The 25,579-nt window shown below is 38.1% G+C and overlaps 1 protein-coding gene and 1 non-coding gene across 3 annotated transcripts; one reads left to right on the top strand and one right to left on the bottom strand.

Annotated features, from left to right (window-relative positions):
• Positions 1-2,037: 2,037 nt before the first annotated feature.
• LOC120105117 lies at positions 2,038-11,349 on the bottom strand. Of its 2 annotated transcripts, XR_005507507.1 has the most exons (3): positions 11,172-11,349; positions 4,230-4,403; positions 2,039-2,327 (listed from the first exon to the last, which is right to left on the bottom strand). XR_005507507.1 is itself a non-coding variant. In XM_039117282.1 (2 exons), exons 1-2 carry the CDS (start codon positions 4,393-4,395, stop codon positions 2,071-2,073), a joined length of 423 nt encoding a protein of 140 aa, XP_038973210.1. In that variant the 5' UTR covers positions 4,396-4,707; the 3' UTR covers positions 2,038-2,070. The 2 variants fall into 2 exon arrangements, 1 of the variants encoding a protein (XP_038973210.1); XM_039117282.1 differs by lacking the exon at positions 11,172-11,349 and having other exon boundaries at positions 2,038-2,327; positions 4,230-4,707.
• Positions 11,350-15,567: 4,218 nt separating this feature from the next.
• LOC120105124 lies at positions 15,568-15,674 on the top strand. The gene has a single exon (XR_005507510.1). It is a non-coding gene; the product is annotated as a small nucleolar RNA R71 (small nucleolar RNA).
• Positions 15,675-25,579: the final 9,905 nt, after the last annotated feature.

Genomic DNA, 25,579 nt, shown 5'->3' with positions numbered 1-25,579 from the left:
TGTTTTTCCGGGATCACAATCAAACCCTTACACCGTTGGTTTTAACCTCGACTCACCAACAAACCTTAACACCCTTGATTCAATCCCCTGATTGAATCAAGGAAGAAACAAATAGTTTGAAACAAGTAAAAAAGGAAGCTTCTCAAAAAGCGTATTTAAACAATATAAGCAAGGAAGAGTTAGAAGACTACAGGAAAAAGGACCTATCCCGACGCTTTCGTGGAGCTCTGGCGACGCTAATTAGCGTCGGCTAAAATACCCCCGACGCAAAGCCAAGCGTCGGCAAAGCGTCGGATATACGAGAGTGGCAAAAGTTTTTGCCGACGCAGGAGTAAAGCGTCGGCAAAAACATGGCTTTACCGACGCTTATATAGCGTCGGCGATAAACCGACAGAGCGTTTTCCCCGACGCTTTTTAGCGTCGGCAATTCGTTGGCATTAACTTTTCCCCGATGCTTTTAAGCGTCGGAAATTGCTCAATTGCCGATGCTCTTGAAGCGTCGGCTCAAGCGTGCCGGTGGTGGCACGACCTTTTTTACCGACGCTTAAAAGCGTCGGGAATTGTCTTTTTTTTTAAAAAAAACAATAATCAGTATTATAAAATACAAATTACAAAACATATATTATAACAATATGAACCTGTATTACATTGATACATTGACACAAATACTCAGATCATTCAAAATATGAATATTGATATATCTGATTAAAACTCCATGTTTTTAACTCATATATCAGAAAAGCTGCCATACAAATTACAATGTACTCTAAAAAAGCAAATTACAATGTACTCTGAAAAAGCAGAAACATATACATATCAAACTCATAAAAGATAATATAGAATGCATCAGGGACGGGATTCAGCTCCATCATCATCTCTACAAGCATTTGAAGTATCAGGAATCTACAAAAAAAATAAAAAAAAAAACTTAGAAGTTAAGAATAATGTGATACATTAACTCATATATCATAATTGATAATATATAAAATATTAAAATATATATAGTTATTTACCTGAGAAGGAAGAAACCGTTGTAACATGGAAGAAATATTCGTAAGCTGAGACTGCAAATTTGCTTGGTTTTGCTTCAACTCATCAATAGTTGCTTGAAGATGATGAACTTCTGCAGTGTTACTAGATTCTCTGGCATTTCTTGTATATGTGCCCACTGAAGACAACTGAGTGGGGGTAACTCCAACGCCGTAACCCCTCACTCGACCATAACGCTCTGGGCCCATCAATTCAGCGAGCACTTGAGCTTCAATATTATGGGTCGCGTCGGATGATGATGACCCCCCGACGCGCTCCGAAATAAGATTTGTTGCCCTATCCTATATCTCTCAAAAAAAATTCAAATTAATGTATGCCAATAATAAAACCAAAAAAAATACAGCACAAGCCAAAGATGAATACATACAACTATATCTCTTGACTCCTCCCGGACAAAGCTGCCATCTCGGTGGGTGTGAGTCATCTTATAAAACTCCACCCTACCAGGCTCCCTCCCATTATCATCCATCTACAACAAAAAGTATATTTCAAGAGTATACATGCTATATGATAGAATAATTTAAGATAAATTTAAATTATTTCAAGAAAGCTTACGAATTCAGCTCTACGCCTCGCATAACTCATGGAGCCTGAAGTGTGAGGAACAGTCTGTGATGCTCGAGCAGCTCTACCAATATTGGAATATGTCTTCCCCGAAAAACAATAAACAATGTAATGCATAAAATGTATAAATTTCTAATCTATAATAATAGTAAATACAATCTAAGGTATTGAAAAAATATACACAACCTGAGCTCTCTCGGAAAACCAGTAGTGGACAAGCTCCCTCCACTGATGAGAGATTACATCTGGAGGACAAACACGGGCCACCTCCTCTTCAGTCATGCCCTCGTGCTTCCAATCCGCCTTTAGCTTCGCTTTATATTCTTTCCATTTGTGGTTGACGGACTTCAGCACCCAATCATGGCTATTTGCAGGAAGGACAAACTTTGTCTACATCAAAGTCAAAAATGTTATATCAATGTTAAATCAAAAAATAATTGAAGATAGTAAGCAAATTTAATTCTTTACCTCATCAACTCTAAGAAGCTCAACCTTATACGAAGGAAGCATTTCGTCCCATTTCGTATAGTTGAGTGGACACAATTGTCCCTTCCGCGCAACCGATCCTAAAAAAGTGGATGAAATGCTTGCAGCATTCTTGATGGGCTGCCCTAGTTCGTTGCAATGGACGACAATCTTCTCATCCTCAGGTAGGCTCCATACGTCCCGTGCTCGAGTGGGCCCTCGTGTTCTCCTCACTCTCCCCAGTCCATCTATAAAATAAGAAGTCCATTAAAGGCAAATGATTTAAAATAATTAGAACTGGAATGAACATCTAGCCATTAAAAGCAAATGATTTAAAGCAAAATAGTTAGAACTGGAATGAACTCATAAGTCAAGGAGCAATTGATCAGAGCGAATGAAACATCCTTGACTTATAATTATAGCATTCAAAAAATCAACAAGCCAGAATAAACATATTCCTTTGAGTTTAAACTTACTTTTCTTGAAAATATAATCAGTGCCAGCAAACCACATCCCAATTCTCTTTAGTTCATAATCAGTGGCAGGTTTGCTCTTTAGTTCACCATTGCTGTAGTCTCTGCAATCTACCTATCCATCTTCTTTCTTTTCAAACTGGTGGGTTGCTGTGCCAGTTTTTGGGTCTTATATGCAGGTTTTGTTACATTTCTTTCTCTTGGACACTGTAATGAACAGCCCAGGACAATGTAGTTTTTCTTTCGATCCTATTGTTGTTATCTATCTGGGTCTTACATGCAGGATTTGTTACAGCCAACCATCTTGGATATGGTAATGAAGGCTGTGACTGTATTGAAACAGATGCTCATATTGACACCATCCTCTTGGATTAGTATGGGGTTTTGCCACAACAGGTGGTGGTCGGGTAATGATATGTTGTTCCTCAAATTTCTGAAAGGATGGGATCCTTCTGTTTCTATATTTTTCAGGTTGCGTTGATTGGTGTTAGGGGGCTCTACATCTCTGGATTTTCTTCAGCCCAGTACTGTTGATCAACTGTTGTTATTGTCACTAGGAGCCACAGACTTATTAATGGGTAATCATCTATGTTCCATAAGTCAATGAACTCATAAGTCATTAAAAGCAAATGATTTAAAGCAAAATAGTTAGAACTGGAATGAACTCATAAGTCAAGGAGCAATTGATCAGAGCGAATGAAATATCCTTGACTTATAATTATAACATATGAGTTTAATTTTAGAGAAAGACCAGAACTCGTAAAAATAATTAATAATATGAGTTTAATTATGATGGACACTTTTTTCTCGAACAAATTATCAAATCATTTTGTCATTCATATTAACAAGATGAAACAACCAGCGGTGGTTGTCAATTATGACTAAAGAAATTATACTATCTTCTTTCTCACTTTTCTCTTGTTTCTGATATGTTTGACAGAACTTCTAAATATTTCTCTTGTTTCTCTCTTATATCCTTTGTGTGGAACATTAATGAGCTGTCTAGCTCCAGACCAAACAAGGACAAGTAACTTATAATTCATCATTTAATGAGCTGGATAGTGCATCAAACTTCAAAAGAGTAAAATAAATCAGCAGCCTCTTAATCCTCAAATGCATAATATGCAGAATAGCAAGCCATTAAGACCTGAAATTATGATCCAACAAAAAAAAAACTGATAAAATAACTGACAAGAATGCAACTCTTTCATACGGCGCCATAATGATTAACTAGGAAATTCTGAAAAAACAACCAAGACATCTGCCATTATCATATGGATGCTAATCTAGTAGCAAATGCAGAGATCTAACATAAACAGCACGGTTGAACTTCATATTGTCATAATGTTCCCACAGTGAAGTACAAATAACCAGACAATTTTGTTGTTAACCCAACTTTAATGATGATAGCTACACATATCTCTTTTCTAAAAAAAATACGGGAATAGAATATGAATAGAGTGAACATGTTACTAAGAGGGCAGAAAGCAAAACTAGTGTGTCAAGGTTCCTCTTTTTTTTTTTTATTTACGCAGTGGATGAATCATACACGTCTAATGTGAATACATCCAAAAAAGTCAAAATACTTCCAATATCCAAAATCATCAAATATGCCATATGTAATGTACTCTTTTAAAGGCAAATGATTTAAAGGCAAAGGATTGTAAATCAAATTACCCAGGACGTCCACATCATCCGTGTCTGGACGATCTGCAGGTGGAGCGTGCTCCGACTGGGACCCGGACTGAGTATGGGGCTCATCGGGCTGCTGGGAACGATCAGAAGTAGATCCCACGGATGTGTACTGAAACTCAATATTTCTGAAACGTCTTCCTCGCGGCATATTGTAATCTAGTATGCACAAAAAAGAATCAATATTAGTTAAATATTAAAAGTACATTACTTTTAATATTCTTATAAAAGAAGCATTTGATGTAGGAAAGAGCTCTCCTTGTCATTTGTTAGGTTGCCTGTACTTGCAGTCACACATAATAAAGAACTCAATCAACAATATAAGCAAAAAAGTTACGATATCTGAAAATCCGGAATAAACACACAACAGCAAAGATACATGACAAAAGTTGAAGCCTCCTTTGTCAAACAGACACCTCGCCAAAATAGATATCTCGTAACAAGTGGGTTTAAGGAATACTACCATCCTCACACATATGAAAAAAAATAATAAAAGTTGTTCTTTTTGAAGATCAACATTGGACTTTTGATCGAAAAGAATGCCAATTGTTTGTTAATTTTTGTATATGAGTCTTTGGTCCCACGGATGTGTGCTGAAACTCAATATCTCTGAAACGTTTTCCTCGCGGCATATTGTAATCTAGTATGCACAAAAAAGAATCAATATTAGTTAAATATTAAAAGTATAGAAATAATTTATAAATTGCAAAATAATTTAATGCATAAAACTAATGTTTTACTTACCATTAAGAAACTAGCCAGCTCTCATTCAACATCCATCCTAACCAAACTAGTAGAATTCAGTTCATCAATTGGCGGAACATTAAAAGGCATACACTGAGTACAAGTCCCTAGGTTTAGTCTTAATAACAACAGACCAATCTTTATCTTTAGAGTCTTGCACGAAGAACACTTGTTGAGCTTGAGATGAAAAAACAAATGGGTCATCTTTCAATAGCACACCAGTATGTATCAACCTTGAAAAATTTACTAGTGTGAAGCCATTTATATCTTGCCTCAAACCTCTAGATGAGTTTATATCCACCCAATCACATCGAAATAATACTATCTTAAAGTTTTCGTAATAATCCAACTCATAAACATCTGTTAGGGCACCATAATAAATTTTTCCGTCCGCCTCAACCATAACTCCACTATTTTGTGTTTTTCTAAATTTTTCACGTTTTTTTGTGTGAAATTTAAAACCATTTATAATGAACCTATCATATCTGTTGACAATATTGTTCGGACCTCGAGCAAGGACTATTAATTCATTGGAACAATGTCTCTCCATCATGGTCGGTACCTAAAAAATTTAAGTCAGATAATAATTAATTTTACAAAGTTTCAATTGTAGAATATAATAAAAGACCCAATAGGATTCAACGTCTAACCTGTTTTAATAACCATTCAGGAGATAACTCAACCAACCATCTTTGCTCAATCCTTGGGGTAGGATGAATGTTATTGTTGGCGCTTCGCTGAGCCACTAAAAAATCTCTGCACGAGAAAAAATTTATTTGTTTTGAATATTATATCTGATATGACAGTAAATTGTGATTTGTTATAACCATACTGACCTGCGATACTCGGATATTAAGTCACTATGAAGTAAGACATAACGATGTGCCTGTGCCAATAATTTATGATGAATTACAGTACTTTCAGATTTCCCCACAAATCTTCCACCAGATGAGAACTTGTACTCCTCTGCATTATGTATAATATCGTAATTCCTTTGTGGTCGATTAAAAGCAGTTTCAACTCCTTCAAGGTATCTCGAGCAGAATGTCAAACACTCATCAGCAATATATCCCTCCGCAATCGATCCCTCGGGATAGGCTCGATTGCGTACATATTCCTTTAAGCGCACAAGATACCTTCAACAGTAAATTTTAATGCTCAACATCAACATCGAGGAAGATAATAGGATATATATTCATATTAATAATAAATATGGACATTAGAGTTTAGAATATCACCTCTCAATAGGATACATCCATCGGTAGTGAACCGGTCCACCAAGTTTAGCTTCCGCCGCTAAGTGAATGAGTAGATGAACCATAATAGTAAAAAACCCAGGAGGAAAGATCTTCTCCATATGGCACATTGTTAGTGCAACATTAGACTCCAATTGATCAAGCTCCTTGGGTTCTAGAACTTTGGAACATAATGCCTTAAAGAAGGATGATAACTGAGTCACAATTGCAAGAACTTGTTTCTGTGTTGATGATCTTAAAGCCAATGGAAAGATATCTTGCATCAAAATATGGCCATCGTGACTTTTAAGATTCGTAAGTTTTCGCTCTTTAAGATTAACGCATCTTGAAATATTCGATGCATACCCATCTGGAACCTTCATATTTTTCAAAACCGTTAGAAAAAGATCTTTCTCTGGAGTAGACATTGTGTAACATGCAGGAGGTATAAAATATTTATCATTGGGTTGTTCTTTCGGATGAAGCTCTTGTCTTATGCCCATGTCTTTCAAATCAAGACGCGCTTTCAAGTTGTCTTTAGTCTTTCCTTCAAGATTTAACATTGTTCCAATCAAATTATCACAAACATTCTTTTCTATATGCATGACATCAAGATTATGTCGAAGAAGATTATACTCCCAATAAGGTAATTCAAAAAAAATGCTCCTTTTTTTCCATAACTGCTTTTGTGTAGATACCGAGTTTGTGCCATCGTCATTTTCCTGTCCATAAATGCTGTCATCATTCTCGAAGTTGTCAGCGTCCTCAAAAACCTGTGTCATTGAGCTGCCAACATCCCCCCTTCCCCGCTTCTTTGAACTGTTGAATGCCTTACCAGGTATATAGTTAGTGCCATGAGTTTGTTTAAGAACTTCAGTTCCAGTTGGTGGAATAGGTGCAAATCGCAACTCTATGGTGCCATCAAACTGATTATTCTGATGTCGAAATGGATGATTTGCTTCTAACCATCTTCGATGACCCATATAACAGAATTTTCCTCTATGTTTTAACCAATATGAATGAGTTGAATCTCCACAAGAAGGGCATGCAATACGCCCCTTAGTGCTCCAACCGGATACATTAGCATATGCAGGAAAATCATTGATTGTCCAGATAAGAGCTGCACGCAATTTGAATGTTCGGCCAGTGAAAGCATCTAATGCATCAACACCCTGCCATAGCTTTTTCAATTCATCTATTAAAGGCTGCAGAAAAATATCTATATCATTACCTGGGCTCTTATCACCGGAAATAACCATTGACAGAATGAGTGAAGACTGTTTCATACACATCCATGGTGGCAAATTATATGGAACCAAAATAACTGGCCAAGTGCTGTATGTAGAACTCATCGTTCGAAATGGATTAAATCCATCAGTTGCCAAACCCAGCCTTACACTGCAAACATCAGAAGCAAATTCGTGATGCCTATCATCAAATGCTTTCCATGCTAAACTATCCGCTGGATGTCTTAACATTCCATCCCTTGTACGTCCTTCATCATGCCATCTCATTAAGGAAGCCGTCTTTGATGATGCATACATCCTTTTCAATCTAGGTATGAGAGGAAAATACCTCAAAACTTTAGCCGGAATTTTTTTAGACTGTGCAGCATCCATTTCATTCGACAAATCATGCTCGTCTTCATTTTGTTTTTTCATCGTGAAGACCCACATGTTCAGCACGAATCTTCATTAATATTATCACCACGATATAAAATACAGTCATTTGGACAACTATGTATCTTCTCATATCCAAGATTCAATTCTTTTACTAATTTTTTGGCTTCATAAGAAGTTGACGGCAAAATAACACCTTCTAGAAATGCATCTTTTAATAATTGAAGAAGCATAGTAAAAGACTTTCCAGACCATCTTTTCAAATATTTCAAATGGAATAAATGCACCATAAAAGAAATCTTCGTAAAATTCTTACAACCCGGATATAGTTCTTTATCACAATCTTTCAGCAAGTTATGATACCGAGTTGTGTTATCTTCAGAGTCTGTAGGTTCCTCAACATGTATAGATTCAGTAACTGTATGCTCATCACCTATTGGAGCTCCTTCTTGCTCTTCACTAAAATCTATTAAATTTCTAATATTATGTTCAAGAGCATCTCTGAGTAAGCCCCTCATATCATCTTCTACAACAGGATTTCTGTCTGTGTTACTAGATCCAACACTAGCAGTGTGTTCTATAATTAAGGGTTGGTTAGATGAAGACGACAATTTAGACTCTCCATGAAATATCCATTCTGTATAACCCTTCAGAAAACCATTCCATACCAAATGTTCTTCAACAATTTGTGGAGCGATAGCATAACAATTTACACATTTTTGACATGGACAAAAAATATTCCCATTCATTTCAGATTTCTCAAAAGCAAATTTAACGAAATTCTGAACTCCATTCAAATATTCGGCACTGGATCTCGACTTATTTATCCAACTTTTGTCCATTCTATTAAAAAACTGATTGAACTGCAAGTAATATAAAAAAATATTAAACTAAATTAGGGTATGAATCACCAATACGAACTCATGGTACAAAAAGATCTTGGCAAATTTTATTAATACAAAATATAAGATTCCGAGAAGCATATGTTGTTCAGTAATTTGATCTAGATCGGTCGAACCCCAAGCTAGATCATGAAAGATGATCAGGCAAAATTCTGGATCCAAACAATGCAAAAATTAAGCTTAGAGAATAGTCTTGGCAATTTATAATTAAGCTCCATTAAATCCAATACATATGAAAATTAAAAGATCATGTCAATCAGACATGCAATGCACCCCTGAAGTTATGCACCATTGCCATAATTCCATCTGCACAATGTTCTGGTGCTTATTTATTTGAATTGAATACTTGAACTTGATGACGAGCAATGATTTGTAAAATATGAATGAGACTGAAATATCCAATTAATAATGAATGTTTCGCCTTAGTGTTAGGTATGATAGCTGCCAGCTGGCCTTAAGATAGGCCCACTCAGTTGAGAACAAGCCGAGAAGTATTGCATGATGGCCGCATGTGCCACATAAATGCAGCTTTGTTAGGAGCTATCCCTTTACAGTGGATTCACTTTGCTTCTTTTGTCTATACTCTCTCATGACATACTTTTAAACCACCATGTCCATGTAGAATGTCAAGTATACCTATTGGTGTGCGACCGTCTTCCTTGGGACAACCTTGGATGACACCGCTTAATTTAACTACTGCCACATTTGATCCATAACTCCTTTTATTTCCATTTGACATCTTAACTCCAATCACCAAGTGAATAACTTCTCTCTCTCTCTCTCTCTCTCTCTCTCTCTCTATATATATATATATATATATATATATATATATAAACCTATACTTCATTCTTGAATATTAACATCATGTTTATCACAGCAATGTAAAGTCAGACCATTTGCCGGTGTTACATATCTTCTCCATTCAAGAAAATAAATTCATAATGCACACCAGAACATAATTATTATCCAATGTTAATAAGTCTCTACGTCAAAATAAATATATCGGTAGAAAGATTTCTAATAGAATAGGCTACATTTGAATTATTGATGAATTAGATTCAGATATACTAGACATTATCTTAAAGGACCTACAAAACCTTTGTTCTGCTGACATGTGTATCCCGAGATCATGTGATACCCATATTTCAGTCATTTGATACTCATGACTCTGTTAGGATTTTTAATTCGCGGATTTATTTAGTACCACTACATGAAGACTCAAGAGGAAACAAAGTGCTTCAACCTTAAGCCATGGTGCTTAATCACAAGTGGAATAGTGACATCATACTGTCATGCTTCAGCATGGTGTAGTTAGAATACAAATTAATTTTACTACTTAAATGAACTGAACACATTTCATTTTCCAATAAACAAGTTATATCATTTTTGTTTCAACAGAATTCTTGGTACAGCTAGTATGGTAGATGGCAGTAATGGTAGCAGGTCTGCTATCTGAGAAAAAGTTTATCCACCCTGAGACTAGATAGCCAAAATAGTCACTATGACACATTTTCCTCTTTCTTTCATGATTTTTAACTATAATCTTTCATTGAAGAGAAAGATTCCAATACAAAATGCTTTTTCCGTTTAGTCCTTTCCAACATTACCATTGCAGATCTTAGGATTCACAAGCCTTCCTCAAAAGGAACTACCAAGATTAAGGTCTCCAGAACATAATGCAAAAGCCATTTCATTTCAAACATGGGAAATGAGAACAGATATGTATACACTGATCATAGAATGGCCTGCTGTTTCTTCCCCATCAATAGCAACAACAGTCTAATACAACTTGTGATATTATTAACATCAGTATTGTTAGAACTGAATTGTACATATCTATTCAAACTACTGAAACTCCTGGGTCATGTTCTGTCCATCTGTCTTTGCATCCACATGCATCACAGTGTCCTTCCCTAAATCATCTATGAAGACCATCTCTTGAATCAACGGTTGTTTCATCCCATTATAAATATATGCTTCTTTTATTAAAAAAATGCCCTTATATTCACTCTGTAATAAATAACTATAACAGACTATATGAGCAAAAACATTTAGTATTTATGAAATCTACTGCAAATAATCTTTGTCAATGGGATCGCCACCAACCATCTAATGGTCCTCTTTCTTGATAAACAACATTTGTTCTGCAGGATGAGATCTAGATGTTTCTTTAATTATTTAATATATGTACTTTTCTTGGAACAGCCAGGCCTAAGTTTTCTTTTCTAGAAGAGACCTTGATCATATTCTTAACTTTATATATCCTGATTACCGAAAAAACAGAATCCAGCAATTATCAAAATATTATTTAGGACTTGTTTATGAGATGCAATGCAACTAAGAACAATGGTTATTGAGCATTAAACATTGGCATATTCTTTGAATGGCTTGGAAAATTTCTATATGGAGAGTATGAGGATCACTTACCTCAGACGACGGCGATGTCGACGGCGGCGGAGTAGCTACGGCTCGCTCGGGATGGAGGTGAGATGTCGGCGCGCAGCTAGGGCATCGACCGGCAGAGGATGAGGAGACGGGGCCGGGCGAGAGTTAAAGACAAGAAGAAAACAAAGAGGAGGAGGAGGAGGAGGAGGAGGAGAAGGAAGAGAAGGAGGAGTAGGAGGCTTACCTCAGACGACGGCAAGGTCGACGGCGGCGGAGTAGCGGAGTCTTCGATCGCCGATCGGGGCTAGGGATGGAGGTGAGATTAGTTTGAGGAGGAGGAGGAGGAGGAGAAGGAGGTGGCTTACCTCAGAAGGAGAGGTCGACGGCAGCGGGGAAGTCGGCGCGCTCGCAGCTAGGGCTCGCAGATAGGAAATGAGGAGAGGGGGCCGATCGAGCGAGGGGTTGGGGTTTTAAGTTTTCTAACGACGCTTATAAGCGTCGTTGTTTCTAATACTTTTAACGACGCTTTAGAGCGTCGTTGTTTGTTTTGCTTTTCCAACGCTAACCCAAAGCGTCGGAAAAGGTTGGCGCTGAGCCAAACTTTACCGACGCTTTTCCCTAGCGTCGGAAAAAGTCAGTCGGCAAAACCAACATTTGTTGTAGTAACGCTCGCAAGCTTTGCAAAAGTTATGGAAATCTTTGAACAAGGTGGGCCAATAAAAACCGCACTGTAAAATTTTTGCAGCCGTTTTCTTAGTAGAGAAATGACCACCGCAAGCTTCAGAATGACAAAAGAAAATGACACTAATAAATTCGTCATTAGGTACACATCTCCTAATAATTTGGTTTGGGCAGTATTTGAAAAGATAAGGGTCATCCCAGAAGAAATTTTTTATTTTGGTCAGAAATTTTCTTTTGTCCTGTTTATTCCAATGAATCGGGAGTTCCCCCGTGACAAGAAAATTTGCAATGTCTGTAAACCAGGGTGACGACGTGATCTCAAAGAGTTGCTCATCAGAGAAAGTGTCTCTTATGGGTGAATTGTCTATGGAATCTGGAAGAGTGAGACAGGACAAGTGATCAGCTACTACGTTCTCTACCCCCTTTTTATCTCTTATTTCCAGAAAAAATTCTTGGAGCAGAAGGATCCACCTAAGCAAACGTGCCTTAGCATCCTTTTTTGAAAGAAGGTACTTAAGGGCAGCGTGGTCAGTGTAGATAATGATTTTGGATCCAATCAAGTAAGACCTAAATTTGTCTAGTGCAAATACTACGGCGAGTAGTTCTTTTTCTGTAGTGGTGTAATTCATTTGTGCACTATTTAAAGTCTTACTTGCATAGTAGATAACATAAGGTTTCCTTTCTTTTCTTTGCCCTAGAACTACCCCAACTGCATATTCACTAGCATCACACATAATTTCAAAAGGAAGCGACCAGTCAGGTGGTTGCATGATGGGAGCAGAGGTCTGCAAGCTTTTAAGTTTATCAAAAGCTTTTTGACATACTTCAGACCACACAAATTGGGTTTCCTTTTGAAGGAGATTACAAAAGGGTTTAGATATTGAGCTAAAATCTTTAATGAATCTCCTATAAAATCCTGCATGACCCAAAAATGAGCGTATATCTTTGATAGTTTTTGGGTTGGTAAGTTAGCAATTAAGTCAATTTTAGCCTTGTCTACTTCAATTCCTTTAGATGAAATGACATGCCCGAGAACAATTCTCCTAGTTACCATGAAATGGCACTTTTTCCAGTTTAAGATTAGATTCTTCTCCTCACACCGAATTAAGACTAGCCTTAAATGGTCCACACAGTTTTCAAAAGAGGAGCCAAAAACCGAAAAATCATCCATAAAGACTTCCAAAAAGCACTCAACCATGCCAGAAAAAATACTGAGCATGCATCTTTGGAAGGTTGCAGGAGCATTACATAATCCAAAAGGCATTCTCTTGTAAGCAAATGTGCCGAAAGGACATGCAAAAGTGGTCTTTTCCTGATCTTTAGGATCAATTGCAATTTGGTTGTAACCTGAATAGCCATCTAGGAAGCAATAAAATTTATGACCTGGCAACCTTTCTAAGATTGATCAATAAAAGGTAGAGGAAAGTGATCCTTCCTTGTGACAAAATTAAGTTTTCTATAGTCAATGCAAACACGCCAACTAGTGGGGACCCTAGTTGGAACTAATTCATTGTTGGCATTTTTGACTACAGTAACACCAGATTTTTTCGGGACCACTTGGGTTGGACTTACCCATTTACTATCTGAAATTGGGTAGATCATACCCGCATCCAGAAGTTTCAGAACTTCTGCCCTAACCACATCCTTCATGTTTGGGTTTAATCGACGTTGAGGTTAACAAGAAGGTTTGGCATCAGCTTCTAGATGAATTCTATGAGTGCAAATTGAGGGACTAATTCCCTTGATATCAGCAATTGTCCACCCTATTGCTCCCTTATGTTCCTTGAGAATTTCTAACAATTTTAATTCCTGATTTTGTTCGAGTTGGGATGATATGATCACAGGAAAGGTCTCTTCTTGACCAAGGTATGCATACTTCAGCTCAGATGGTAAAGGTTTTAGCTCAAGTTTGGGTGCTTGAACACTAGATGGTAGAGGACTATTGTTGCATGGAGGTAATTCTTCAAAACGAGATTTCCACCTATCTGTATCCAACAAAGGAGCTGAATCTAATATAGCACTGATTTCTCTAAAGTTTTGGTTGATATCTGTATTTCCGAAATGAGTTAGGCATGTTTCTAAAGGATCAGAAGAAAGAGATGGGACAAGAGCATCTTCTACAATGGAGTCGATCAGATTAACTCCATGAATCTCATCATTTTCATTGTCATTATCGGTTTGTTTGCAAATGTTAAATATATTAAAATCTATAGTCATATTCCCGAATGACATTTTTATTATTCCATTTCGACAGTTGATCAAAGCATTGGAAGTAGCTAGAAATGGGCGGCCTAGAATGACAGGTATTGGAGTGGTACAATTCATGACAGGCTGGGTATCTAATACTATAAAGTCGACTGAAAAATAGAATTTATCAATTTGGACAAGTACATCCTCGACTACTCTTCTTGGTATCTTTATAGATCGATCGGCAAGTTAGAGAGTAACCTTGGTGGGTTTTAGTTCACCAAGTCCTAATTGTTCATAAACTGAATAGGACAGTAAGTTAACACTTGCACCTAAATCTAGAAGGGCTCGTTGTATCCTGAAGTTTCCTATGATGCAAGATATGGTAGGACAACCAGGATCTTTATATTTAGGTGGGGTGTTGTGTTTGAGAATAGCACTCACCTGTTCAGTTAGAAAAGCTTTCTTTTGTACATAAAGCTTTCACTTTATGGTACAAAGATCTTTTAAAAATTTGGTATAAGATGGGATCTGCTTAATGGCATCTAATAGAGGAATGTTAATCTTTACTTGTTTAAAGATATCCAAAATTTCTTGATCAGGTACTCCTTTTTTAGCTGCAAGCAAGCGCTGAAGGAATGGAGCAACTATTTTATGATGAGGTATTGGATCATCTTGTTCATTATCATCTTCATCCTTCTTTTCAATAGATTTTTCAGGTTTGTCATCTTTTGTCGGAATTTCTTTGTTAATTATTTTTTCGCTACGAAGGGTTGTGACAGACTTAACTTGCTCAAATTTAGGTTGGGATGAACTTGCTTCATGGACCTCATGTTGACCCTTTGGGTTAGATTGAGGTTGGGCTGGAAATGTCCCTTTTTCCCTAATATTGAGTTGAGCCTCAATTCTACTTACAGAATTTTTAAGTTCTTGGAGTGATTGCATTGTATTCTGATTTATTTGAGTCTGCCCTTGCATGAAGGTTTGCAAAGTATCTTCAAGGGATTTCCTATGTGGTGGCACATAAGGAGTAGGAACAGAATTTCCTTGAGATTCATTGGCAGTGGGTCCATGTCTCCAGCTAAAGTTAGGATGGTTTCGCCAATTAGGATTATATGTTTCTGGAAATGGTCTTTTATAAGTATTGGTGAAATTTGCTTGATCATGCAACACTTCTTGAAAAGTAGGGATTGTAGGACAATCCTTGGTCACATGTGCATTACTCTCGCAAATTCCACATATACTTTCAACAATAGTTTGTGCTTTTCCTATATTGGCTTTGCTTAATTCCATGGCTTCAACCTTCCTAGTCAGATTAGCAATTTTTATATTGACATCATTATCATCTTTAATAAGATATATTCCTCCTTTTGCATTAGGTGCTATTTTAGATTTTTCATTTTTATCTGTTGTATCCCAAGCTTGTGCATTTTCTGCTAAAAGATCAAAATAATCCCAGGCTTCATTTGGTTCCTTACTCATAAATTCACCATTACACATCATTTCTGCAAATTGTCTCATATTGGAGGACAAACCATCATAAAAGAAACTAATGACCCTCCAAATTTCATATCCATGATGTGGGCAAGCAAGCAGAAGGTCCTTAAATCTTTTCCAACACTGAAAAAATGTTTCTCCATCTTTTTGTGCAAAGTTCATGATATTTCTTCTAAGTGTGTCTGTTTTATGTGTTGGAAAGAATTTCTTTAAAAATTCTCTTGTCATTTCTTGCCAGGTAGCTATGGTCCTAGGCCTTAAGGAGTGTAACCATGACTTAGCTTTTTCCTTTAAAGAAAAAGGAAATAACTTAAGCTTAACTACTTCTTCAGTGACATCATTGAAATGAAGTGTTGAACACACTTCATCAAATTCTTTTAGGTGCAAATAGGGACTTTCAGAATCAAGTCCGTGAAACTTTGGGAGTAATTGGATTATTCCTGGTTTCATGTCAAAAGCTCCCGCAGCAGTAGGAATAACCATACAAGATGGGGTACTGGTCCTAGTGGGTTGTAGATAATCACGAAGCGTTCTAATAGGTAAGTCATCTTGAAATTCATTATCTCCCTGATTACTACCATTATCTTTCATTTGATTATTTAAATTTTGAACAATTAAATTTTTATCTCTTGATTCAACTCGAAATAATCTATTCGTTTTATCTCTCTCCCACAACAGCATATACTGAAATTTTATTTTATTTATTTATTTTATTTATATATATATATATTGTTGGTACAAGTACCACCTAAAGAGATCTAAACAAACACCTTCAAAAATTTAATTAAAATTAAACATCCCCCAATAATTTCTAATGTTTTCTTAAAAATTCTAGACAGCTCCTAACTGGTTTGAAGAGGACACCTAAGCCTCCAATCCGGTCTAGTAACCTTAGTCGACCAGGTAAGCTCCCAGGTAAGTGGAGGGGTCACGATGCGTGTAGCAAAGGTCCCACTTAAAATCCACTTTTCTCGAACAGAAACTATCTCCCTTCAATCACTTAGAGGGACAAAGCTTGCCTAGACATCGACCCGGGCCATAGAGCGAAATTGGTGCAACTTTCAGTGGTCTTCGTCCTATTGAGCTCGAATATCCTTAGGGGCCAACGTCTAGTTGATTTTAATTAGGCTTAGGATATTTATGCACTGGGATGATTTTTGGGCTAAGGACGAGTGATGAAATCCCGACCTTATCTTTTTAATGGGTTCAGCCCTTAGATTATTTTATGCAAATGCTTTATACTATATGCAACAATCAAGAAGATTTTTAACATTTTATGACATTAAATTGCATTTGAATAATTGATCAAGCAAACTAGCTAAATTTTTTTCCTTTTTTTTATTTATTTTATTATTATTTTATTATTTTAATTAATAATTTTTTAATAATTTTTTTTTAAACAAGAGTAAAATTCTAATCTAGGAAAAATAGGACTAGTATGAACAAAACAGAAAAATTAATTTAAATACTCACGGCCGGAGTTCGTTCACTCTGGGAATCCAAAAATGTGATCTTGATCTTCCTCGTTACTGGTCCCGCTTTGTATCGTCCTTGAATCTGTAAAGATTTAAAATTAAAAATAAAGAAAAATTGAAGAACTAGAAATTAAAAAATTGAAAAATTGAAGAAAAATTGAAGAACTAGAAATTAAAAATTGAAATTTGCAGCCTTGTTCTCGTTCGCACGTTGCAAATCCCCGGCAACGGCGCCAAAAACTTGCTACGATTTTAATCTTGCTCTTTTAAAAAGGAAAATTAAATGTAGAATACCCCAAGTATAGGGTGTAGCAAAGTAATATTCTCGGTGAGTCCGAGATCGAATCCACAAGGATTTGACAGTGAACAAAAAAAAACTAAAGGCTAAATAATATTCAGATTGGCAAAAATATAACTAAGGCATTAGGATTCAGCCTAGCACTTAATCATGCTTTTCTTAAAATCATCTATTAATCATAATAAAATAGATTTAGTCTTATGGGCAGCATTACAGTAATTCTATTTTAAACTACAGGGATTTCTAAGCATCTGTTATACCCGGGGAAAATAACAAATCAAAGAAAATATATAAGTTTAAAATAATTTCTATCAATCTACTGCACCATAAATCAAATCTAAAACATTAAAATCCCATTGATGATTAAAGAAAATACATGAAGAAAATGCTAGGCTTTTTCCTAGCCTTAGCTAAAAAAGATTTAGCTATCCATATGAGATGCAAACATTTTTATAAAAGGGATTAGCATAGAATAAATAAAATAAGCATAAATCTCTTTTTGTTTCTTTTTTTTTTGGTTTTCTTTGGTTGAGAAAACAGAGTGCTCTGTTTTCTCTTCTCTCTCGCGTCTCCTCCTCCTCTCGCCCGGCTGGCTCCCTTCCTCTTCCGTCACGGCTGCTGGCCTCCTGCTCTTCCAGAACGGCCCCCTGGTCACCTCTCTCCTTTCTGGCCTCTCCTCCTTTTCCAGAACGGCTGAGAAGATGGATCGGAAGAGGAGGTGCAGATTTTGTGCTTCCGTCCCCCCCCCCTCCTGCTTCCCCTCCTGCTTCCACCGGATCCCCTTTTATAGACACTTCACCGGATTGGAGAAGCTGGAACGCTGCTGGGAGCAGATGAGGCGTGGATTTGAATGCAGAACACACGGATAAGACGCGGGGTGGATGAAGTCGAATCGCTTGGGACTCTTCGGCATTGGGAGGTTGAACGTTGAAGAAGTTTGAGCTGCAGTCATTGATGTTGGATTTGAATGCAAGACCCTCGGATGAGAATTTGTTTGCTGGGAAGGGAATTTGAAGATGAAACGATCGGATGTTGAATGCGGCTTGGAATTGAAGAGCCGGTTTGCATGTGCTGGGAGGTCCACTGTCGGTTGGAAAGCTGAGATTGAAGCGTTGCTGTTCGTTGGAAGCCACGGACGATGGGATGAAGGAAACGTGGATGACCATTGGGAAGAAATAGGGGAGACGCTTGGAGATGATGATCGTTGGGAAGCTCCTCACGGCCGCTGGCTCGAATGGATGGAATGTGGCAACGGTTGGGAAGCTGAGAAGAAGATGACTGCTGGGTTTGTTCCAAAACAGAGGAGATGGAATGTTGCCACATATGGTTGGAAGACTTTGACGTTGGGAAGTTGCTGGGAAACAGATACTTGGTTTGAGAAGCAATTGAATTGCTTTGGGACTCTCGAGACGGCTCGGGGACACTTGAAGATGTTGGGAAATCACTTGCTTCAGCCCGTTGACATGGATACATGGGAATTTTAGGTTAGGAACTGTTGAGTCGCCTCATCACAGACACTGGAGAATTTATTGAGCTTGGGCTGACAGGCATTGGGCTGAAACCCAGCGTTATTGAATCTCTTGAATTACTTGCACTCAGACAAAAATAAAACATTAATTAATTAATTTTATTAATAAAGATTGGCTATAATACTAATTAAGATAATATGAAAATTTCACTTTTGTACTCTCATCAGTTGGAAAGGAGGAGGACGCGGACGGCTGGGCGGTGATCGCGGCTGGTGCGGTGCTTCACAGGATCGGGCGTCGATCGCGGGATCTAGGATGAACTGATGCTGGCCCGGAAGTAGGGGATCTCGATCTCGGGCGGAAGAAGAGGAGGCAGACGGCTGGGAGATCAAGGGCTTGCGGACGTCGCGATGCTTCACGACTGGCTGGGATGGATGGGACGAGTCGCAGATCTGGAAGATGCCCGAAAAGGAGCTGATTGCGGACGGCTGGAGCGGCTGTGAGGCGGGATCACATGCTGAAGAACGGATTCGGAATCTTTGAAATGGTGAGGGAGGCAGATGCTTGGGAGGTGATCGCGGCTGCTGTGGAGGAGCGTTGATCGGGTTGTGAGGCTGAGAAGGGACGGACGCGTGAGCCGATGGGAGACGCGGATGGATCGCGGATGGCAGGGGCGTGGACGAGTGAATCGCGAATGCCTAGGATCGCTGGGACTCAATTTTCAGAAGTTGATCACGGCCAGATCCGACGGTGATGCTGGGACATGATCACGAGCTGAAGCATGGGAGCGTTGATGGGGTTGTGAGGCTGAGAAGTAGAGTTGGGCATCGGGCCGTGCCGGGCCGGCCCGGCCCAGGCCCACCGGGCCCAAGGTCTAAACGGGCCATGCCTGGCCCGGCCCGCTTATGAAGCGGGCCGTGCCGGCACAGCCCGTCTCGGGCGCAAAAGGAAGCCCGGCCCGGCCCCAGGCCCGTATATTGGCGGGCTGGGCCGGGCACGGCACGAAACGGGCCGTGCCAGGCACGGCCCGCAACGGTTCCAAACGGGCCGTGCCTGGCACGGCCCGTCTGGAGAGGAGGGGGAGAAAAATAGCCATTTCCAATGGCTATTTTAGAAAATTTCCAATTTTGCCCCTCTCAACAGTCCAAAAACGGCTAAATTGAGGGGTATTTTGGGAAAAAAATTTTGGGCTTCTATAAATAGCCCTTTTCTCTCTCATTCTCACCACACCAAACCAACTATTCTCTCCTTCTCTACTGCTATTATTTCTCTCTTCTAAAGTGCTCTTCTAGCAATTTAATTTTTAGTTTGCATTTAGCAAGTGTTCAAGTGCTACACAAGAGGAGGTTCCTATTGAGAGGAGAAGGTCACTCCTGTTGAGAGCACAAGAGGAAGCTCAGAATCTCGGCTCTGCCTCTGCCTTCCGACCCTCTACTCAATTCCTCCTTGTGGTTAGTTTTTATTTTTTGAATTCATCAATTTAGATATGTCATCTTTTGAGGAAAGTCAGTTTGGCATTCCTCCTGTTTCTGAGGGAGAAGAAACTAATCTCCAACCCCATATTCCTAGTTCTTCTTGAACTAGTGAACCAAGTGAAGATCAAACCTCTTCTCGTAAGAGGACTAGTGCTGTATGGAATAAATTTGATAGAGTTATGGTTGATGGAGTCTGGAAAGCTAAATGTAAAAAATGTGCCAAACTTTATAGTTGTAGTAGTAGTGGGGGAATAGGGCATTTAAAAAGACATCAAGAGAGTCATAGGATGCATGATTCTCATGCTCAAACTCAAAGTACCCTTAATATACAAGGGGGATTACTTGTAGGTAATTTTGCATATAATCATGAAAATCAAAGAAAAGCACTTGTAAAATGGATAGTTAAGGATGAATTACCTTTTAGTTTATGTGAATCTTTTAATTTTGAAGAATATGTTCAATTAAACCTACAACCTGCTTACAAAAGAACTAGTAGGCGTACATTTAGAAGAGTAGCTATGACTAACTTTTTAGCAATGAAACAAAGTTTAATTGAAACACTTTCTACTTTAAATGTAAAAATTTCATTAACTTCTGATATTTGGTCAGCATCTGTAGGTAGTAATTGTTTTATTGCCATTACTGCTCATTATATTGATAATGATTGGCAATTAAATAAATGTATTCTTGCTTTTCGTGCTTTTGATTTTCCACATTCTGGGCAACAAATTTCAAATATCATTTATCAAACTGCATGTTCATATAATATTAATGATAAAATTATGTCTATTACTTTTGATAATGCATCTAATAATAATTCTGCTGTTGCATTATTAAAAGACTCATTGCATCCTATGTTAGATGAAAATTTATTGCATATTAGATGTGCATGTCATATCTTAAATCTTTCTGTTCAAGCTGGCATGGGTATGATTCAAGATGTGATTGGTAAAACTAGAAATGCAGTTTCTTTTATTCATGCTTCAAGATCAAGACTTCAAGAATTTAAGAAACTATGTATAAATCATGGTAAACGTTTTAAAAAATTTAAACTTGATGTAATTACTCGTTGGAACTCAACATATAGCATAATACATGATGCATACCCATATAAAAACTTATTAAGTGCATATATTAATGATCGTGGATTAGGCTTTACATTGACTGAAACTGATTGGAATAAAGAAAAAATTTTGGAAGATTTTTTGCTTAGTTTTTATAATGCTACCAATGTTCTTTCTGGTATTTATTATCCAACTTCATGTTCATTTTTGTAACAAGCATATATAATTAGTCAAAAATTTGCAGAACATAGATATGATGATGTTTTAATGCCTATTATTGACCTAATGGAATCTAAATGGAATGAGTATTAGGACAAGATATGTCCTATGCATAACTTAGCTGCTGTATTTGATCCTAGAGTTAAATTAAATAGCGTGCTAATTTTACTTGATGCATACTGTGAAAATATGAATCAAGATTCTGAATCTGCTAAAAATGAGGTAAAACAACTTCTTTATGATATTTATGCTATATATGATGAAAAAATTCGTGGATCTAGAACACAAATACAAACCTCTATTTCTTCTTCTAGTAGTTCTCGTTCGTCATCTATTTTTTCATTCATTGCACAGAGAAGACACACACATGCTTCAAGTTTATCTTCATCTTCTTCATCTTTAAGTAGTGAACTAGAATTTTATTTACGAAATGATCTTCAGTCTGCATATGATGAAAATCAAATAGAGAATCTAGATGTATTATCTAGGTGGAAGAGTGTTAGAAATCAATATCCTGTTATGTCTGCAATTGCACGCGATATTTTAGCTGTGCCGATGTCCACGGTAGCATCAGAATCTGCTTTTAGTGCAGGTCGGCATGTTCTTGACGAAAAGAGAAGTAGGATGACGGGCGAAACGGTGGAGATGCTTCTCTGCTTCAAAGATTGGTTGGATGCTGAGGCAAGACTTCAAGATAAAGGTGGACATAATACAACATCCTCTGATGATGATGATACAAACACTACTGAAGACTGAAGAGTGAATACTGATTCACTGAATCACTGATGATTAGTAAGATTTCTTAATTTTTTATAATTGTACATTTTTATTGTATTCTGGAGGTCAGACCAAGGTCCAAACCTCGGCCCTTTCTTATTGTATTCTGGAGGTCAGACCAAGGTCCAAACCTCCCTTCATGTACCATTTTGATCTAAATTAATAAACTGATAGGGGTCTATGCCAAACCCCCCACCATTAAGGTGGCTTTATATTCATAAATCCTTAGTTTTCAATATTTATTAATTTATTAAAAAAATTTATGAAGCATTAATTTTTATCGGGCCGGGCCGGGCCCAGGCCCGGACCGTGCCAGGCCCGCGGGCCAGCCCGGCCCAGGCCCTTATGGGCCGTGCCGGGCTAGCCCCCGGGCCGTGCCATGCTTGGCCCGCGGGCCTAGAGCGGGCCGTGCCGGCCCAGGCCCAAAGCGGGCCGTGCCGGGCTCGGCCCGCGGGCCAGTAACCTGTGACCCAGCACGGCCCCCTTAAATGGGCCGTGCCAGGCACGGCCCGGCACTGTAGCTATCGGGCCGTGCCAGGCACGGCCCGCTTCGTGCCGGGCCATGCCGGGCCGTGGGCGGCCCGGCCCAGTGCCTACTGAGAAGGAGGAGAACGCGGACGAGATGGATGCCGGAGCTGATCGTGGACGCGGACGACGTGCGGATGCTGGGAATCCGGAAGATCGCTGGGGATGAAGCTTGGACTCGTGGACGGTTTGGGATGCTTCACGATCGCGGAAGCTGGAGTTTGGGAGAGGCAGACGTGGACGAGATGAGTTGGACACGAACATGATGCAGGGAGGCGCGGATGGATCGTGATGACGGATCCGCTGCTGTGAGCCCATGGGCTTTTGGGTCCTCTCGGATAATGAAACAAGGCCCTTGGCGAATCCATTATGCGGTGCCTCCGAATGACTGCTAAGTGTTGCTCAAGTGCAAGTGTAATTGATCAGATTAATTATGCTCCAGCATGATCAGGTTCGGGGTTATGCATCATCCAAATCTGTACCAAATTCGCATCTTAACTCTGATTTACGATCAACTGCATCCACCAAAAATATAATATTAATGTAGCACTTTTATTATTATTTATTAGCAATAATACCATTTTAAGTGATGTGTAGATCGTACTTTTGTGCTCTCATCACACCCCCCAACTAGCTTATTACTAGTCTCTAGTAATTAACGAGAAAACTATAATGAGGACACAAAAGATGTGGTCTAACCTATGACTTTTTATTGAAGCTAAAGACACAAGACTAAGATACGTACCCACTTTCGTAGGGCATCACGATTGCACTTAGCTCGTGCAACAAGCCGTTAAACTCCTAGGTTACCCTAGTGGACGAGTGTTGTCTCGTGAAGGTTTGTAGAGATGTTACCCACAAACATCATGAATGATATGACATGAGGTCCTAAATTCTAAGCTAATACCCATGTAATTAATATATATTTTCAAGCATGGCAACTATCAAAGCAAGGGAAAATATGAAAGTGTAGTGTGCATAAAATAGTATGACTTTCTCAGAGTACTAATACCTCCACCACAACATGGTACCGCTTGAATTTTAGGTGTACTACTCAAGTTCACAAGTGTTTACTACAGTTTATTAGAGCCTGATCCATCAAATTTTCGGAATATCTCATGTTGTCTAAATTTGTCCACAAATGATTTACCGATGAATATAGATGGAGATACAACTTTTAAAAGATATTCAATGAAGCACAAAGTTTAATACCACTTTACATTTAGTATTCTTTCTCTCATCTTTAGTTGTGAATTTACACGATTAAGTTCTATATGATCTCTCCCTCTGAAAATTTTTGTCTCCTCCTTAATTAATCATTCCATTTGAGAGTTCAGAATTTGAAGATAATTTTCAATAAAAAGATTGAGTATTTAAAGCTCCCCCTCAAAAGATGTATTTTTCTTCAAACTCTCTTTTCTTTTATGAATTTCAGATTTTAATAAGAAGCGTGAATAAAATTGAAATTCTATAATATCAAGAATGTAGAGTGATCCAGAATTTTTCAAAATTTATAGCAATCACTCTTTTTAATCTTTCAAGAGCAAATTATGTTTCCTCTTAATTTTTTTTGAATATGTATGGATATATTAATCAGAAAATAATTCTTTTGAAGCTCAAATTTCTTTCAAAAGTAATTACATTTTCTTCCTATAAGAATTATTGGAGTGAGTTGAAATATTTTAAGCTTTAGGATCATTAACTCTCTTCTTAAGAATAGCTTTTCTTTTTAATCATAGAAGCATTTAATTATGCAGAAGTGTATATTCAAAATATTAATTTCTTAGTCATAGTTTTTCAGCAATGTATATATAAAGCACGATAAATCTTTTTAATATCAAATTAACATCATATGTTTAGAAACATTTGTCCGCAATCAAGATCATTGAAAAACACATCATTTAAACCAATTTCAGTACACTTATAAGCTAAAAAATGATATGTTTCAGATGCGTATCGGAGCAAACAATCAATGTATCAAAATTAATTCTATTTTTCTTAAGCTGTAGTTTTTATCTAAGAATCATAGTAAATTATTCTCCAGCATGATGCAATCTTTGAAGCATATAATGAAAATTACAAAAATGCAGAGATATAAGCATTTTATATGGAGTTTAAACTTTTATACTAGGTCATATTCTGAATTTCATAAGAATTTTCTGTTGGGAACCCGCCCATGCCGCTGATATTTCAAAAATTTTTCAGATGGCAGCGGAATCGGCATGCACGGGTTCGACGTTCATCGCATGAATGCTTGTTTCGAGACCTTTCGTAATTAGGTAAGAATTAAAGCTTTTAAAACAATAGGAAGATCAAATCTTCACCTTGCGCGGGTAGACGATCACCGCGAATCTGAATTCGTGGTTATGGGAGAGGGTTCGCTTGAAGCCGTTCAAACGTCCGGCCTCTACGGGTATCCACACGAAGTAGAGAACCGATCAAAGCTTTCTTGTCTTCCCGGGGTGCTAGCTCCCTTGCAAAGACTCCTTTGATGGCTGATCTCTTCTCTTTCTTTCAACTCTTGAAAGTGCTTGAGAGGAGGAAGAAGAAGGTTGAAGAAGAGGAAGAAGAAGAATCCCCACGCAGCCTTCTTTCTTTTCCCTGCGTTGGAAGGAAGAAGGGAGGAAGAGGATGCCGCCAACCTTTGGCCTTGGTCTTCCTTGCTTGCGGCTGATCACAAGAAGAGAGGAGAGGGAGGCTCACGGCAAGGAGAAGGAGGAGTTCTTCTATGCTTAGGGCGCCGGCCTCACACCTCCTTTTATAGCCATCTAGGGTTCCTACTA

The sequence above is a fragment of the Phoenix dactylifera genome, unplaced genomic scaffold (genome assembly GCF_009389715.1).
Source record: "Phoenix dactylifera cultivar Barhee BC4 unplaced genomic scaffold, palm_55x_up_171113_PBpolish2nd_filt_p 000196F, whole genome shotgun sequence".
NCBI classification, from domain to species: Eukaryota; Viridiplantae; Streptophyta; class Magnoliopsida; order Arecales; family Arecaceae; genus Phoenix; species Phoenix dactylifera.
The sequence above is the reverse complement of the archived record's forward strand: the minus strand, read 5'-3'. Positions and strand labels throughout refer to the sequence as shown.